Here is a 15,282-nt window from a genome sequence, read left to right as displayed (position 1 = left end):
TGCAGTGGAAGAGCTTTTTTTCCACCTCATGAGAATCAACAACTGGATGTTGCTACTGGCAAAAACTACGAAGAAGACCACAGGAAGTGGTAGGAGGAGGACGATGGGGCTTGTGTTTTAATGACATAACGTGTGAACAAGGTCATTCATGCCGGTAGGTCAGAAAAACAATCTGAAGATTATGGATGCAGAACGATGCATCCAAGTCTATTGATGGAAAGTTGTGTGAAAGGAAAAAAGTGTGATCCCATGATCACAGTGGTGGGCACCTTTGGTTTGGGGTCTCCGTGGACCTTGCAGGAGAAAGTGACCGGCATGCCCTCGAACACCTTGTAGTGTTTCAGTTTCTGGTCGAAGGAGGGCGCCACCCCCTGGCCGGCGGAGTCCTCGTCGTGCTGGACGTCGTCGTCCGACTCCTCCACCGGAGAACGCTCCAGGCGATATTCAATCTCGCTGATGAGGCGCTGCTCGAAGCTGGACACTTTGTACTCCTGAACACAAGACACAAGGGGAGAGTCAGGAGACGTCTGGACCGGAGAGAATCTGAGCACCGAGGTTCATTAACTCGCTTTCATCATCACCCAATCGAGCCGAACCCTTCCCCCTCAATTTCCCAGTCCTTTTCCTTTACAACCATCCCCATCAATCCCTCATCGCTCCGCGGAGCGCAGAGGAACATCTGCAGAGCAGCTCAACGTGATGACACATCCCGCAGATAATGACAGGCCTCAGGCGCAGCTGCAGAGCCAGCGCTAATCCTCCTGAGCCGACGTGGAGAGGAGGCCGGTTGCCGACCTATGATCACACCGAGAGGAGGTCGACTCTCTGACAACTGGACTGAAAAGATGCTCGCTGCTTAAAACGGGAGCAACGTGCATCACTGTGAGATGTGATGGTTGAGCAACGCGACACGCTGTACAAGAATGAGCTGTGACATAAACCATTTTTCTAGCGTACTTGTCCCCCAGGAAGCCAAACCTCCATCCTGTTCTTAAGTCTTGTGCAGCTTCTGATAGGTTTTCTTCTAGAAATGCCTCCCCACAGCATGATGCTGCCATGACTATGTTTCACAGAGGACGTAGAGTGTTCAACATAAGATGCTGCACAAAGTTCCTTTTTTGTTTCTTCCATGTCTGCTTCATTTATTTGCTAACTAGGTGACTTCCAAAGGTTTTATTTGGAGGTCTCAGAGAGGATCATCACACAATCACACAAAATCCCAGTAAAACACAGTAAAGTGTGTGATTGCAATGGATATTAATTCTGCATATTAATACTGACACTATAATAACTACCCGAACCCTGAGACGTTTTTATTCCAGGGACAGGACTCACATTTCTGGTTTTCTAAAAACACATCAGTGTGATTTCAATTTACAGATCTAGAAACGGTGAGGATAGTAATGATAATAATAATAAAAAAGAAAAGGTTGAAATGAACCTTTTGAGAGCAAGTTTCTGCATCAGCTGACTTGTCTTCCTGTTGGGAGAAAACACGTCTTGGTTGAGTGTGTTTGGCTCTGAGCGTCACACGGTGAGGGGAAACAAGCGCTCTTGGTGCTCCAGCTCTCCATGCAGAGTCACAACGAAATGGAAAAGTGGATCAGTTAGGTTTGTTTATAAGTGACCTGCTGACTCTTTGCGTTCACCTTCATGTTTCAAATTGAGCTTTTTCTCGGTGCACAGAACTGGAAATGGACGGCTCATTTTTGAAACACACAAGCGGCTCCGGGAACTGTTGCTATTTTTGTTCCCTTCAGCAGAACTGGGTCGTTGGCTCCGAGTGAGACAAACAGCCACATTAGCTGGATGTTACTGTGGAACAACAGAGGGCTGGATAAACAGAGCTTTTTATGGAGGGCCGGCTGCACCGCCGCCGGTGTTTACAGAGGCACAGGGTGGGGCTGACAGGCGATCAGAAGATAGGAGTGTCATCAGAAAAAGGTTTTCGCGTCACACGGTGAACATGCAGCAGAGTGAAGGGGGAAGGATACAACCCACTCTGGTGAGGACGTGTTGGTGAAACGTTTCCATCCTGGTGATGTTCCCATGCTGGGGCCAGATGCATAAACAACGTCAACACGCCACAGAGACTTATTCACAGCCCGACGTTTCCCTTCTGATTTCATATATTTAACTGCAACCATGTGTTCCAAAACATTATTTAGAGTTTGTTGATTTTTCAGATATATTACCGACTGAAAGGTTTTCATAAACAGACATTCAGAGCTTGTTTGATTTTTCTTTTTTGTTTTGCCCTCTGATGTTTCGTTTCATCCCTCCAACTTTCCGCATCTTGTCACGATGCAAACACAAGCTCCGCTGTGTTGTGTTGGAGTGTTGTGTGATGGTGAAGTGGAAGAAAGACAATGTGTGGTTTTTACGGAAAATCTGAAAAGTGTGGCATGTAATTGAATTCAGCCACCCGTGAGAAAATTCTTGGTAGAAACGCCTTTAATGTGGAAGACGTTTGAATTATAAGGAGGCTGAATTCGAGTGTACGCCACACTTTTGGTTCCTGATATCTGGTTTCAGCTGTAAGTGTTTTTCTCCAAATTTTGGCTTTTAATCAAATGTTAGATTGGACTTTATTACAAAACACTGCAGTTTGAATAAAAATGACTTTTAAGGACTTGATGCAGAAAACACAGAATTGAAATTCAGGCATTTCCAAGGATCCCAGAATGTTGCATGAACCATGATGCTCCCTAATTTTAGAGGATAAAAATTGTGCATTCATCCACCTGTTATGACTGTGAATAACAAAAGTAATAATAATTTCCGCATCTGGTCCCAGCGGCGTCTGTCCCCCATGCAAAGGGCCCCGTACCTGTGTGACCGGCTCCTCCTCTGTGTCCTGTGTGTTCAGGACTGTGGCAGCGTTGTCGGCCCCCAGGAGCCTACGGGCCATCTTCTCCTCATAGGTTAACCTCTGCAATCAGGGATTAATGAAGTCAGCGCGGGTTAGTGGGGTCAGCCGCACAAAAACACACCTTCACACACCGTGGGGTCAAGTGGCAGCTGCGTTCAGGCCCGCCGTTAAAACGTTTCACATTCATCCAAAAGGTAAATCCAACCGAAGCTGAATGAGTATCGCTCAATCTTTCAACTTGCTTTTTTCGTTCTTCTTAGCGCGTGTTAATCTGTGTTAAAAGGTGCTCACGCTTGCTGACAGGAAATCGTGCACGCAGATGAAAACACACCTGTTGGCCGTTGCTCATGCGCTCCTCTTTAAAGCGCAGCTTCCTCTCCAGATCCTGGATGACGGCGTCCTTGGAGCCCTGGATGTCGGAGTCGGAGACGATGCGAGGCGTCTTGGTGACCGACGACTTCCTCGGAAACACTTTGCTGAAAGAAAGAAAAAGAAAAACAGCCACTCGTCATTAAAGTCGTGCCTCTTTGCACACGCGCTCCTACAATCTCAATTTTTTTTTTTCCTCCTGCTGCATCGTTACCAGAACTCGCTCTCCCTTATCTGCCCATGTCCAGCTATTGCGTTCCTCTCTGTATCTTCTTATCTCTTTGCCAACGCAGCAGGAATGTCAGGGTGAGAGAGGGAGCGCAGGAGTGAGTGAGGGGCCGATGAAAAATTACTGGCGGAGAGATGAAGGTGGAACAGGAAAACTCTCCCCTCTCATTAAGAGAGAGGAAGGACCTGCAGGTTTTTGCCAAGCCAAGTCAATGTGCCAAGAGCAAAGTGGGATTTTGACCTAAAAGCATAAAAGTGATTGATCATACATGAATATGATCAATCACTTTTCAGATGTGTTTGCTCTTTCGGTTACTTGTGTTGTGAATTAAGAGGTGGGAGAACATCTTTAAATAGAATCCGTTTGATAACATGTGAGAGACGCATAAACCACAACTTGGTTTGAAGAAATTCAAGAATGAATAAAAAACAAAATCATTTTAATATGAGTGTCTAGAAAAGGGCCACAAAGTCTTTTGGACTCCAAAGCTTGAGCACTGAATAAACAGAAAATAAACCAAATTGGATCTTCCTCTGGTTGCATAATTGACTTTATGAAATTAATGGCAGGTGTGAGCATTTGTTTGACTTGGACTCGCCTTTCCCTCTCAGGTCAGAGGGTTTATTTTCTTGCCATTACACCTTTGGTAAACTTTACTTTCTGTCTCGCTGCTTTATCTAGTTTTTCTTTTTCAAACATGCCATATAAAAATGTAAACATGCCGTTTCTCATCCGTCCAAGCCTCCTGCCTGTCGCCTGGACGTTTACGTCCAACCAGGTTCTGTTATGGGTTCACGCCGTGTAGAAAGGGCCTCCAGTGTCTCGCTTGACACAATGCATAACTCTGAAGAGACAGCAGAGTGTAGGGGTGTGTTCACACCAGCCCTGTTTAGTCCGCTTTAATCCGACTCTGGTTCGTTTATCTAGAAAGTCTGATTCGTTTGTGGAGGTGTGATTGTGCACTCTAATGCTGATCCGCCTAAAAGCCTCGGTCTCTGTCTGGTTGAAGTGAACTCTGGCATGGTAACCCTAACCCTATTCAGAGACCACTCCAAAAGCAGGAAGCAGACTTTACTGCAGGGCATTCTGGGTACATACAATCAAAACAAACATGTTAGCAGGAGAACTGCATTGTGGTGTTTTGCCTCAGACAGTTTCCCTGCCTGCTTGTTACTGCTGCTGTTTTTAAAAATATTACTGTATGGCGTCTTTGAGTGTCTTTACAAGCCTTTTATAGATAAAATGTATTATTATTATTATTATTATTATTATTATTATTATTACAAAACAGAATTTCTACAACCATTTTTGTTTACATTCTGTAAAGAATGAAGTTGTGCTCATGTCTTCTTCAGAGGTTTTTGTGTCATTTCTCTCTGTTGTTCTTGGTGCAGCGCCACCACAGGCGAGGAGGGGAACAGGTTTTCAACTAGTTTGGTTCATTTGACACAGTGCAGTGTGAACGAGAACCGCAGCAGCTGAGCATGTGACAGAAATGTGACCTTTGGACCCTTACATGGTGCCGTTGCCTTTGGGAAGGCCCAGGCTGTTGACTGTGGGGCTCCCGGGTGTGGAGGGGCTGGAGGGCAACACCGAGGACAGAAAGCTGGAGGCAGGAGATGGGGGCACCGAGGAGAACGGCGACGACACATCTGAGCCGACTGGAGACATGGAGACTGGTGGAGGAGGCGGGGGCGGGGGAGGAGGGAAGTCCTGGCCGGAGCCGGAGGGAGAGGACAGGTTGCTGGGGCTGAGGAAGGGCGGAGGAGGAGGCGGGAAGGACGGAGAGGTCGGGGACTCGACGCTGCCGGCCTTCGTGAAAGGAGGCAGGGCGACCCGGTTTAAGGGCCTGTGGGAGGCGGGTGGAGACAGCGGGGAAGACAGGCTGGACCCAGAGGAGCCAGAGGAGTGGGGGACGTAGCCCGCCCTGCCCGGGCTCTGGGCAGCGATGAACTGCTTGGGCCGGGCGTAGTTGAAGGTACTGGCCTGCATGGCGGTGCTGCTCTCCAGCTCCTGGAAGGAGGGGGGCGGGGGGAGGGGCGGCGAGGGCGGAGCAGGTGGAGGTGCTTCCTGAAGCAGTTGCAAGGGTGGAGGCGGGACTTCCTGGATGTGCTCCTGCTGCCAGATGGCTGCCTCCTGCTGCTCCAACAGAATCTGGTCCTGCAGCTGCTTCAGCTGGGCCGCGTTCCTGAGAGGGAAAGGAGAAGAAGACTCAGTCAGTCCAGCTTCCTTTAATCCTCACCGCTTTGCAGCAGGTGGAGGGCGGATGCAAGACGGCGACGCTGAGAAAAAAAAAGCTACAAAACAAGAAGCATCTGTTTTCAGTTTCTCCACGACAACAATAACAAATTTCTACACTGCAAAAACACAAAGTCTTACCAAATATTTATGGTCTGGATTCTACTGCAAATATCTTAATACACTTTAAATAAGATAAAACAAACTTACAAATCACATTTCAGCAAGATAAGGGAGCCTGTTTTAAGTAAATAATTCTTTAATGCTGATGGAAAAGTGCTAGATCCACTGGAACCAGCACTTCCTTTTTTCCTCATCGATACACTTCACTTATTTCAAGTGTACCAATATATTTATAGTAGAAAACAAACCACATTTACTTGGTAAAATGTCATTTTTTTGTTGGATTTTTTGCAGCGCACCAGCTGCGGTCAGTGAGAACTACTGACAGAGTTTAACCTTTAAAAACATCTCTGATGTTTTTCTGACCACCAACTAGGGTGAGCTGTTCTTCCTGGGCTGCGTCTGGCACCAGGTTTGGTCAAACTGGAATATGTCCGACTGCTAGGGAGGAAACAACTGCACGAGCAGCAGGGACTGATAGTTTATCAGCTTGTAGCCGTTAACAAAGAGCCAGACTGTTGACAGCACTTTAAATGCGCTGCAGGAGTCAGACTGCTGTTGCTCGGCTCCGGCTTGCAGCCTCGAAAACTGATAGTAGAAGCGCCGCAGAGGCCGATTTCCTCTCTGTGAGACACAGTTCGGTATGACTCCTGCTTGAATGTTTTGCTGAAAGAAGAAAAACATAACTGAGACATATGCGAGTCATTTATCCAGATGATGAAATGCTGTTTTTCTGGGGGGTTTCAGAGTTGCGGTCGTCCAGTTTGGTGACCGTCTTGCGATGTCATTGTGGAGGAGAGACGGTGGAGTTTCTCGGATGTCGTCTGCTCCACATTTCTGTCCACAAAGAATCTTTACATGAACTAGTAAAGTTTCAAAGAGACCAAGTGTTGTTAAGTTATTTTGCTTCCTTTTCATTTCAGTGTGGTTGTTTATATCTTGTTTTTTATGTATATGAAGTCCATAAACTTTTAAAAACACAGCAAATGAAGGATTCCTTCGCAGTGGTTCATTTGCTTTGTGTACACACTAATCTCACAGAAGTATTCATATTCCTTGAAAATGTTCATATTAGAGCAAAATGTCTTTCCATTTATACTGAATTTTATTAGATGCATGCCACTGTAAATTAAAAGTATACTTGTTTTTTTTTATTATTTAGTTTTTTTACTGCAATTGGAGCTATAAGTAGAGGTGGGCGGATTGATCAAAAATATTAATATGATTGTTTCCTTGTTGGTATCGATATCAGATTGGTATTAGTATGGTAAAATTGATATTTCGGTTTCAGATTCTCTCTTGAAATGTGATTTTAGTTTTGTATTGCAGTTTCCCAAACACGGGTAAAAAAAAACCCAAAAAAGTTTAGGAAAAAATTTCCACAATTATGTTATGTTTTTTTTTTTATTGGTCATCTTATCGTATTTTTGAAAAAGACACAGCAACGTCAGAAGTTTGGTAATATGTCACACTTCTATATTAAGTATATTGATACTTTTTATTTCCTGTGTTTATTTTGCACCGAATCAACACCAAAATACGCAGAATCACACTTTTTTTTTTAATCATAGAGCAAATATTATCAACCTGGGCACAGTACTTCTTCTTTCCACCATGAGACACTTTGTAGCGCTCCCACATAGCTGGAAATTTGGGGTATAAAATACATAAACATTTTAGCTTCTAAGGTAAACGATATGTGGAAGAGTTTATGAGAAGTGAATAATTTTGCAAGGTATTGTGGTTTAGGGTTTACTTCCTTAGCCATTTACATTCTGACATGTCATATTTGTATAATTATTTGCATAACTTGAGCTTCTGTCGGCTAACCAAACAGAATCTTTCGAGGAACAGGCCTCAAAACGACAGGAGAAACTTTTTGATCCCAGAGACAGCAGCAACACGCAGCATGTACATAAATCCTCTCCAACAGGCTCCCAAAATTACATTCCAAACTTGTAAATGGGGCTCCTTCACGCATTCACAAACTATAGAAACCACAGCTCTCCGCAGGCATCAGGAAGACGACATTGGTCTCTAGGAAAAGCCTGTGAAGCTGTAAATCTTGCAGCATGTTGTGCAGTGTGTGCTGCATGTGAGAACGAGAAGCTCCTCACTGTTCAGAAAATACTGCACATCCCATGTTCACTGGAGTCCACCAAGTTCACGTGCCCAAATCGTTTCCAGATGTCAGATAATCAGTGGAGTGTTTCAACTATTTTTTTCCTATCTGTGACAGTACAGCCCCCCTCCTGTACTACCCACCCTCTTCTCTTAGGTCCTGCTGCCAACAGCAGCATGACTGATTAGTCTCTCCGAGCCATTTTGGTTTTTCGTTTTGGCCGTGTGCTTCCTTCCAGAGTGGACTTCACAGGCCCAAATAAATACCCATTAATCCACAAGCATCCATTCCGATCGTTCCAGCTCGTCCCCACCTGGTGCTCTCCTTATGGTCCTCACCGACGAGACACAACACAATCGGTTCAGCATGTCTGCCGCTTTGTGTACATTTTCCTTTACATTCCCCCAAAGCTCTCCTCCTCAGGCCTCCAAGGAAAGGGAGCTTTTACAGGAATAGTTTGGCAGCTGGCGAGGCTCGCGGCGCTCCGCAGCAGTTTCATTCCTTTTTTGGCTTTGTTCTCGGTGCGTCAGGCAGAAGCGGCCAGCAGAAAGGAAACACACTTCATATCCTCACGGCCCCATCCCTTACTGGCTCAGCATGAACACACTTCGAAGCCTTTTTGGCATGCATCAGGGTTTCTTCTTCTTCTTCTTTTACGTACTTGTGTTACAGTTCTTTTGGAATTTAAAAAAAGATTGAAACAGGAGGTAAAGTCGCAAAAATCGATGAATTAATGGTGAGATCAGGTTGGTCGTGAAAGTTGCCAAATTCCAGCCGGAGGTGCAAATACATTTCTTTAGAAGTGTGTCACCAAAATCACAAGTGAAGAGGTCCGTTTCCTACGACATAGTATGTCGTTTCTACTTTTTATTTTGGCTGCAAGAGAGTGAGAGAGAGCAACACTTTCAGAACGTCGTAGCTTGGCTAATATGAGATGTAAAAGCCAGTTTTACTTTCATTTACAACTAGTCTTGTTAAATGGTGTCATTGCTGTTCCAGCTGTTAAATCTGTATCTGCAGGTAGAGCTCCACAAAGATCAGGGATCGGAATTTGGTCACAAAATTAGGGTCTTGGCTTGTCAAGAACTTTGTAAGTATCCTGCTTTTTCCACAGAGTTTCGATGCAGATTCAAGAAATCTGTCATAACTTGGCAGCTCTGGTCCTCCAAAACTACTTAGTGCAAGAAGATTATAATTATAGCCAAATTACAGCGGCATCTGAATCTGGTTTAAGCATTTGCTTCATGTTTAAACGGTCAGTCTGGTCTTATTATTATTTCCAGCTGCGTCAATATTTTCATGTCCCACTTGAGAATCTGGATCAATCAAGCTACCAGCCAGAGGTCATCCAGAATCAGATCAGCCTCCAGCTTCTACTTCCAGAAATCTTTGACCGCAAAGTCCAACAGAGTCGTCCCATCATGCACTGCTTTATCAATAATCCGCCTGAGCTCAGCTGCTGATACCTTGACCTACAGTTTCTGTAAAGATTTCTCTCAAAAAGTCTTCAGATTCCCAGCAGATTTCCATCTGTCCCTTCTACTGTCGGCCCATATGTCAGAGCGGGGTCTAATTAGTAGGGACGTTTTCCTGTGTCGCCACGCCAACAGTCCTGTGTTTTGCTGTTCTGCTTTGGGCCAACTGGCCCACAAAGCCGTCCGCTTCACAGAGAAAACACTTCAGCCCCTCTGTGTGCTGCTCCGACTGGAAGACGCAATCAATCTTCCGTCTCGGAGGCCTCTCTCTGGAGGAGGTCCTTTTGGGTCGGATTTGTACATTCTTAACAAATTCGGAGGACGAAAGACGAGACAAACTGCGATCCAGACTGGAATCTCTGCCACATTTCTGAAAGCCTAATAACCGGACACCGGGAGGTTTACAGCGCTGTGATGTTTCAGGCTCAGTGAGAAGCGCCAGATGCAGCAGCAGCAGAATGTTGCTTTAATAAATGGAGACCCCGGAGTTGTAAAAGGCCATGTTTGCTCTTTGGTGCCTACTTGAACTCTAACGGCCCACATCGCACAGGAAACTCCTCGTTTCACACCGCAAAAACACAATCTTGGTCTAGTTTTTAGTGCAAATATCTCTGTATGCATGAAATAAGACAAAACCAACTTACAAGCAACTTTTCAACAAGATTTAAGAGCTTCTTTTAAGTCAATAATAAACTAGTTCTAAGTTTTCCCCATGTTATAAGTTAAATTGTCTTGTTCCATCGACAGATACCAGTACTTTTTTCATCAATACTAAGGACTTATTTACTTAAAACATCCATAGTTTGCTGAAAAGCGACTTGTAAGGTACTTTTGCACTTGTTGACATTTTGCATTTTGGACCAGAGCGAGTAAGCAGAAAGCCATGGAAGAATTGTATCTGCCGTCTGATCCTGCCAGCTCTGCAGCTGGCCGTAAACGACGGAGCCGCTTTATTATCCTCACCAGCTGAAGACAGGAAGCGAGCAGGAAGTTGTTGAGCGTGCGTTGGCAGTAATGAGGGGTTTCCTTCTGTAAACAACAACAACACGGAGACGGCCGACTCTCTGCCTCCCTCTTGTCTAAAAGCAGAAGAGGGAGGGGAGACCAGAGTCCTGCCTTCAGCTTATAAAGCCAGCGTGTGTTTGCATTACACCTCCGAATATTTGTTTCTGCAAACACCTCCGTGGCTAGGTAACGCCGGGGACTTTGCTATTCATAAATGATTTATGGTGGAAAGTGAAACCGGATTTGAGGGTCACAGAAACACGAGGTGGGAATCGTGTACAGTTGAAGTCGCAACCCTGTTTAATTCAGATTTAAGACAAAGTAGAGCATAATTACAAAGTGAATTCCTGAAAAGCATGCTGCGAATTTGTAGTCAACCCCCTTTTCCTCTGATACCCTCTAAATAAAACCCACTGGACATTAGCTGGATTTCATGTGTGAGTATCAGGATCTACTAATGGATGATAGTGACTCTTTTATTAATATGTTCTAATAAAAACACATTAGAAGCTACTGGTTGCAAAATGATACAATGCGACACAGAAAGATTAAATCACCCAAATCGATGAAGATTAATCACATAATCATTGTCTAAACGCTGCCTTGCGTCATCATGGCAGTGTGCCTGCATGAACTCGCCTGAAGCGGTAAAATCACGTTAATCTGTCACAGAGAGTGAGCTCAGACGTGAAAAGACTGGCAGACTGTTAGTGAGACTGATCGGTCGAATGACGTCCGACCTCCCTCAGTCACCTGGTTCTGCAGAAATGTGTCACATCAGCAGCTTCTAGACGTTTACTGAACACAGAGACGTGTTTTATGACACATTTATTGTCTGAATGCAGTTTATTGTCAATAAATTTTAGGATGGCAAGCTCCGGAGTGAAACAGAGCATGTTCTAGCTAAGACACTGCAAAAGCACAAAATCCTGCCAAGTATTTTCCATCTCGTTTTTAGTGCAAATATCTTACTACACTTGAAATAAGACAAAAATAACTTACAAGTAACATTTCAGAAAGATACAGGAGATACTTGGTATGATTTTGTGTTTTTGCAGTGTAGACTCAAAGGATTTCTTGACCCTTGAACTTTTTCACATGATGCCAAGTTACAACTCCAAACTTCAGGATACTTCAAATGGGATTTTACCCATCAGCCCAACTCAAAGTGGCATTGTGACATGTAAATAATCCACAGTTTCAACTTCTTATTTTACAAATTCTAAGAAATGTGGCATGACTTTGTACTCCAGAAACAAAAATCCAGAAGTCAATCAGTGAACTAGAACCACAAGAGATCAAAATCAAATTTTTCCGAAACTCTGTGTGACAACAAACAAAAAAAAAAAAAAACAAACAAAAAAAAAAAAAACAGCCACTCCCAAGATGAAACAACAATGGAGGCAACATCATTCTGTGAGGATCAGGCTTTTCAAAGCTAGTCATAGTTGTCGGAGAAAGATGGATGGAGCTAAAATGGAAAACAATCAAACCTGTGAAAGATTTGAGACTTCACCTTCTGCTTCCCATTTTTGCAGAACTTTGTGTTGATCTGCCACATAAAAGCCAATAAAATACTTTGAAGCATCCATCTACAGTCCATTAGTCACTGCGTTCACATCTGCTGCTCCGTCTTACTCCAGCTTTTCTTCTCCTAAGGGGCTCAACTTACTTTCAACCCCACTCCTCCCTGGGTACCACCATCCATTCTGGCCTCCTCCTCCCCTTGCCCATGTCTGTAATTGCACACACACCACATAAAATAGAAGCAGACTGTTTTCTCACCCCCCCTACTCTCTTTTACAATCTTTAAAGCGAAGCACAGAGCGCTTTTCTTATTCCAGCCACACCGACAACTCACGGTCGCACACTTTCTCCCTGTCCTACTTTCTTTCTTTCTCATCTTTCACCATGGCCTCCCCCTCCCAAGCTTCGTCTGTGTTTTATATCTAGGCGTAAAACGAATGAAGGCTGCTTCATCTTCATCCGTTCTCCTATTCCTATTCTCTGTTCAAGTGTGTTTCCTCTGCTGCAGGAATGCTGAAGGCATTCTTCTTTGGATTGGAGAGGGAAAGAGATCCCCATCAAATGGGATTAACAGCAGGAGTGGAAGGGAAGGAGAGGAGGAGGAGATGCAGAAAGTGAAGAAATCAGCGCAGCAAGCCACGAGCTTTCTCACTCTGGAGAGTCTATTGTGTTAACTAATCCATCCGACTCCGCCGGGGAGCTCGGCAAACACACGAACCCCGTCACATAAACACAGTCTGAGTTTGTTACATACACCAGACTGGAGGGAGAACGGGTTTCTGCTGATGCTTTTCCCCTTCTCGATTCTGGTCCCTCTTTATGAGCCTCACCTAAATGAATGAGTATCAAACTCAAGACTTTGTGTGCTTCCACAAACACCAGAGAGCCACTCTCCTCAGCACAAGCTGAGGAAAGTTCAAATGTATGTAATCTCACGTTTGGTAACTTGGATTTCTAAGGAAATTAATACTATGACTAATAAAAAATGAGCAATGAAAAGGAAGTAACATTTTTTGAAAACTTTTCTCTACTTGATGTAACTCTTAAAAAGTTCCAGGAAAGCACATTTCCCTACATTTCTCTCATTCCAACCCAAGAGTCTGCATAACGTTGTCAGAATAAACTCCCAGTAGCCACAAGAGGATAATAAAAGCAAAACTCTACCTTTAGTTCTTGATCTTTGGTGTGAATGAAGCGCTGCAGAGCCTCAGTGTTGCTCTGCCAGGTACAGAGCAGCTTTTATAGCTGTGGGCAGCCAGACAGTGACACAGGCCGCCTCCCTGCCTTTCTGTCTCTCTCTCTCTCTCTTTCTCTCTGCATGAGTCAGTGGCTCGGTGGGCTCCTCCCCTCCACAGTGTGAACCAGAAAGCAGCTGCTTACAAAAACCGTCCGCTTGTATTACAGCAGCTTAAAACGATTTAAAGTTTGGGACGTTTTGAACTGCAAACAAATAAGAACAGCCATAAGCAAGACTCCAGTTTCCATGCCAATCACAGCAACGTGACTAGAAGGACGACTGTGGGAAGAGATTTAGAGACAAAACAAGATATTAAAAGGGCAGCGTTATGTAAAATCAACTTTTTGAGTTTTGCATCATGTCATAATGATGTTGTGGACTTGATTCTTTCATGCACGTTTGAGAAATCTTTTAATCTCCCATGGCAACCATTCGCCTGTTCAAAACGCCTGGGTGGCCCTAGCTCCGCCTTCGAGGTCAAAGCTCCTCCCCAGAGCTGCAGCTTCCAAGCCTCCATCTCACAGAGCAATTCCCCCACTCAGCTCCTTCAGACTAGCCAGTAGCAATTAGCAAATTGAGCATCTGTTGAGCTCATTATAGGAGCAAGTTCTCAGTGAAACGCTGGTTTAAAATAAAAACATTGTAAAAGGGTTAATAGAGGAGCCATGTTGTGATGTGTCTCAGAAAGAGCAGCAATTTTTAAAGTGACGAAGCCCTAATATCAAGGGGTTAAATTACAAAGAAAATCTTCTCTTAAGTCATATTTGATATATGCAATATGTTTTTTGAAACAACTGAGGTTAAATAGTTTCTTGATTGTGCCATGTAATGGGACACATATAATACTACTCCTTTAAGAAGACAGTTTGAGTTTTGTTTTTTAAAAATGCTTAACATTTGATTAAAGGAAAAATATTTTATTAAATGAATGTTTTCTGTTAGCATGAATGCAGCTAATCCCAAAGGGATTCAACAGCCACACTTTTTATGTCGTTTTAATCCAAAGCTGCATTTCCGTGGTATTGTCTGTGTGCAGTGAAACTGATGTGAATGCATATATCTCTGCAAATAAACAATCATTTGTCGTGTGGAACTCCAAGAAGCCCAAAAAGTTGTGAAATTTCATGCAATGCACAACGTTAACACGCAGGAAATGACCGAGATTGTTTTCATGTTCCTTGGATGAAAAAAGAACCTGTCAGAACCAAGGAGTCAAAATACTTGACAGAAATTACAAGACAAAAGTCTAAGATGAGAGAAACAAGAAAACTTCATGCACTTGAATTTTGCAGTGTAGTAATATGTGTAGCAAACAAATGCGCTTACATTTCTTGATGTCACATCTCTGCCACTTTTGAAAACCCTGCGAAACCAAAGTTTGTTTCCTTTCTAAACATTCTTTATCCTTTGTACTGCATCTGATTCAGTGATGCTTTTTAAAAGGTTTATAAAGGACATGGTTTTGAGACTGACCCTTTCATTTTGTATCAGGCAAGCTGTCAGCCTCCTCATTCAGTATAAACCCAGATGACTGGAGACTGAAGCCAAGTACATCGTCTACAGTAGTTAAGATGTTCACTGCTTCAAGAAAACCTCACTTCAAGGATTTTGGACTGAGCCTTTAATCATCAGCGAGCTTTGGTTTGATGGTGCGTTGAATTAGCTGTTATTATCACCCCTCATATGTCAGAGGTGTGTATGAAGACATTGTCTACATGTCCAGCATACGGAGCACAATAGCTTTATGCAGTGTGTGTTGTTTCAGGGTGTGGGAATAATATAAGAGGCAGACTCTCTGTTTGGCGTGTGTGAGCACTCCCATCCTGACCGCATAGTTCTGCTTTATATTCACACAAGTATTTCCACAAGTGTTTCTCAAGAGAAGGATTTTCTTCCTCATTTTTGAGCCATGAAGCAAAGCTCCTGTTATTAGGAATTTCTCATTTCTATTCTGGTGTGTTATGGCTCTATTTTTAGAGTTCCAGGCCGGCTGATGAGTCACGGCAGAACCAGTGGAAGGTGGGAGAGCTGGGATGCGCTCCAGTGGGGTGTTTTATGTGCCCAGTCCAGTTACCGGCGGGAGGT

The 15,282-nt window shown here is 44.0% G+C and overlaps 1 protein-coding gene across 8 annotated transcripts in view; it reads right to left on the bottom strand.

Annotated features, from left to right (window-relative positions):
• Window positions 1-15,282, bottom strand: part of palld (palladin, cytoskeletal associated protein) — a 64,937-nt gene that overhangs the window by 6,991 nt on the left and 42,664 nt on the right. For 6 of the 8 annotated variants that reach the window (XM_055049934.1, XM_055049966.1, XM_055049943.1 and 3 more), the window contains 4 exons: window positions 4,987-5,658; window positions 3,204-3,348; window positions 2,831-2,932; window positions 270-491 (listed from right to left, as the gene is read on the bottom strand). In XM_055049934.1, the coding sequence (XP_054905909.1) occupies window positions 270-491; window positions 2,831-2,932; window positions 3,204-3,348; window positions 4,987-5,658 (1,141 nt within the window). Of the gene's footprint in view, window positions 1-269; window positions 492-2,830; window positions 2,933-3,203; window positions 3,349-4,986; window positions 5,659-13,124; window positions 13,227-15,282 lie in introns of those variants that run through there. The other 2 variants (XM_055049989.1, XM_055049973.1) reach the window with 2 other exon arrangements.

Source organism: Poeciliopsis prolifica, unplaced genomic scaffold (assembly GCF_027474105.1).
Source record: "Poeciliopsis prolifica strain line A6 unplaced genomic scaffold, Auburn_PproV2 SCAFFOLD002, whole genome shotgun sequence".
In the NCBI taxonomy this organism is placed as follows: Eukaryota; Metazoa; Chordata; class Actinopteri; order Cyprinodontiformes; family Poeciliidae; genus Poeciliopsis; species Poeciliopsis prolifica.
This window is presented reverse-complemented; position numbering and strand designations above follow the sequence as displayed.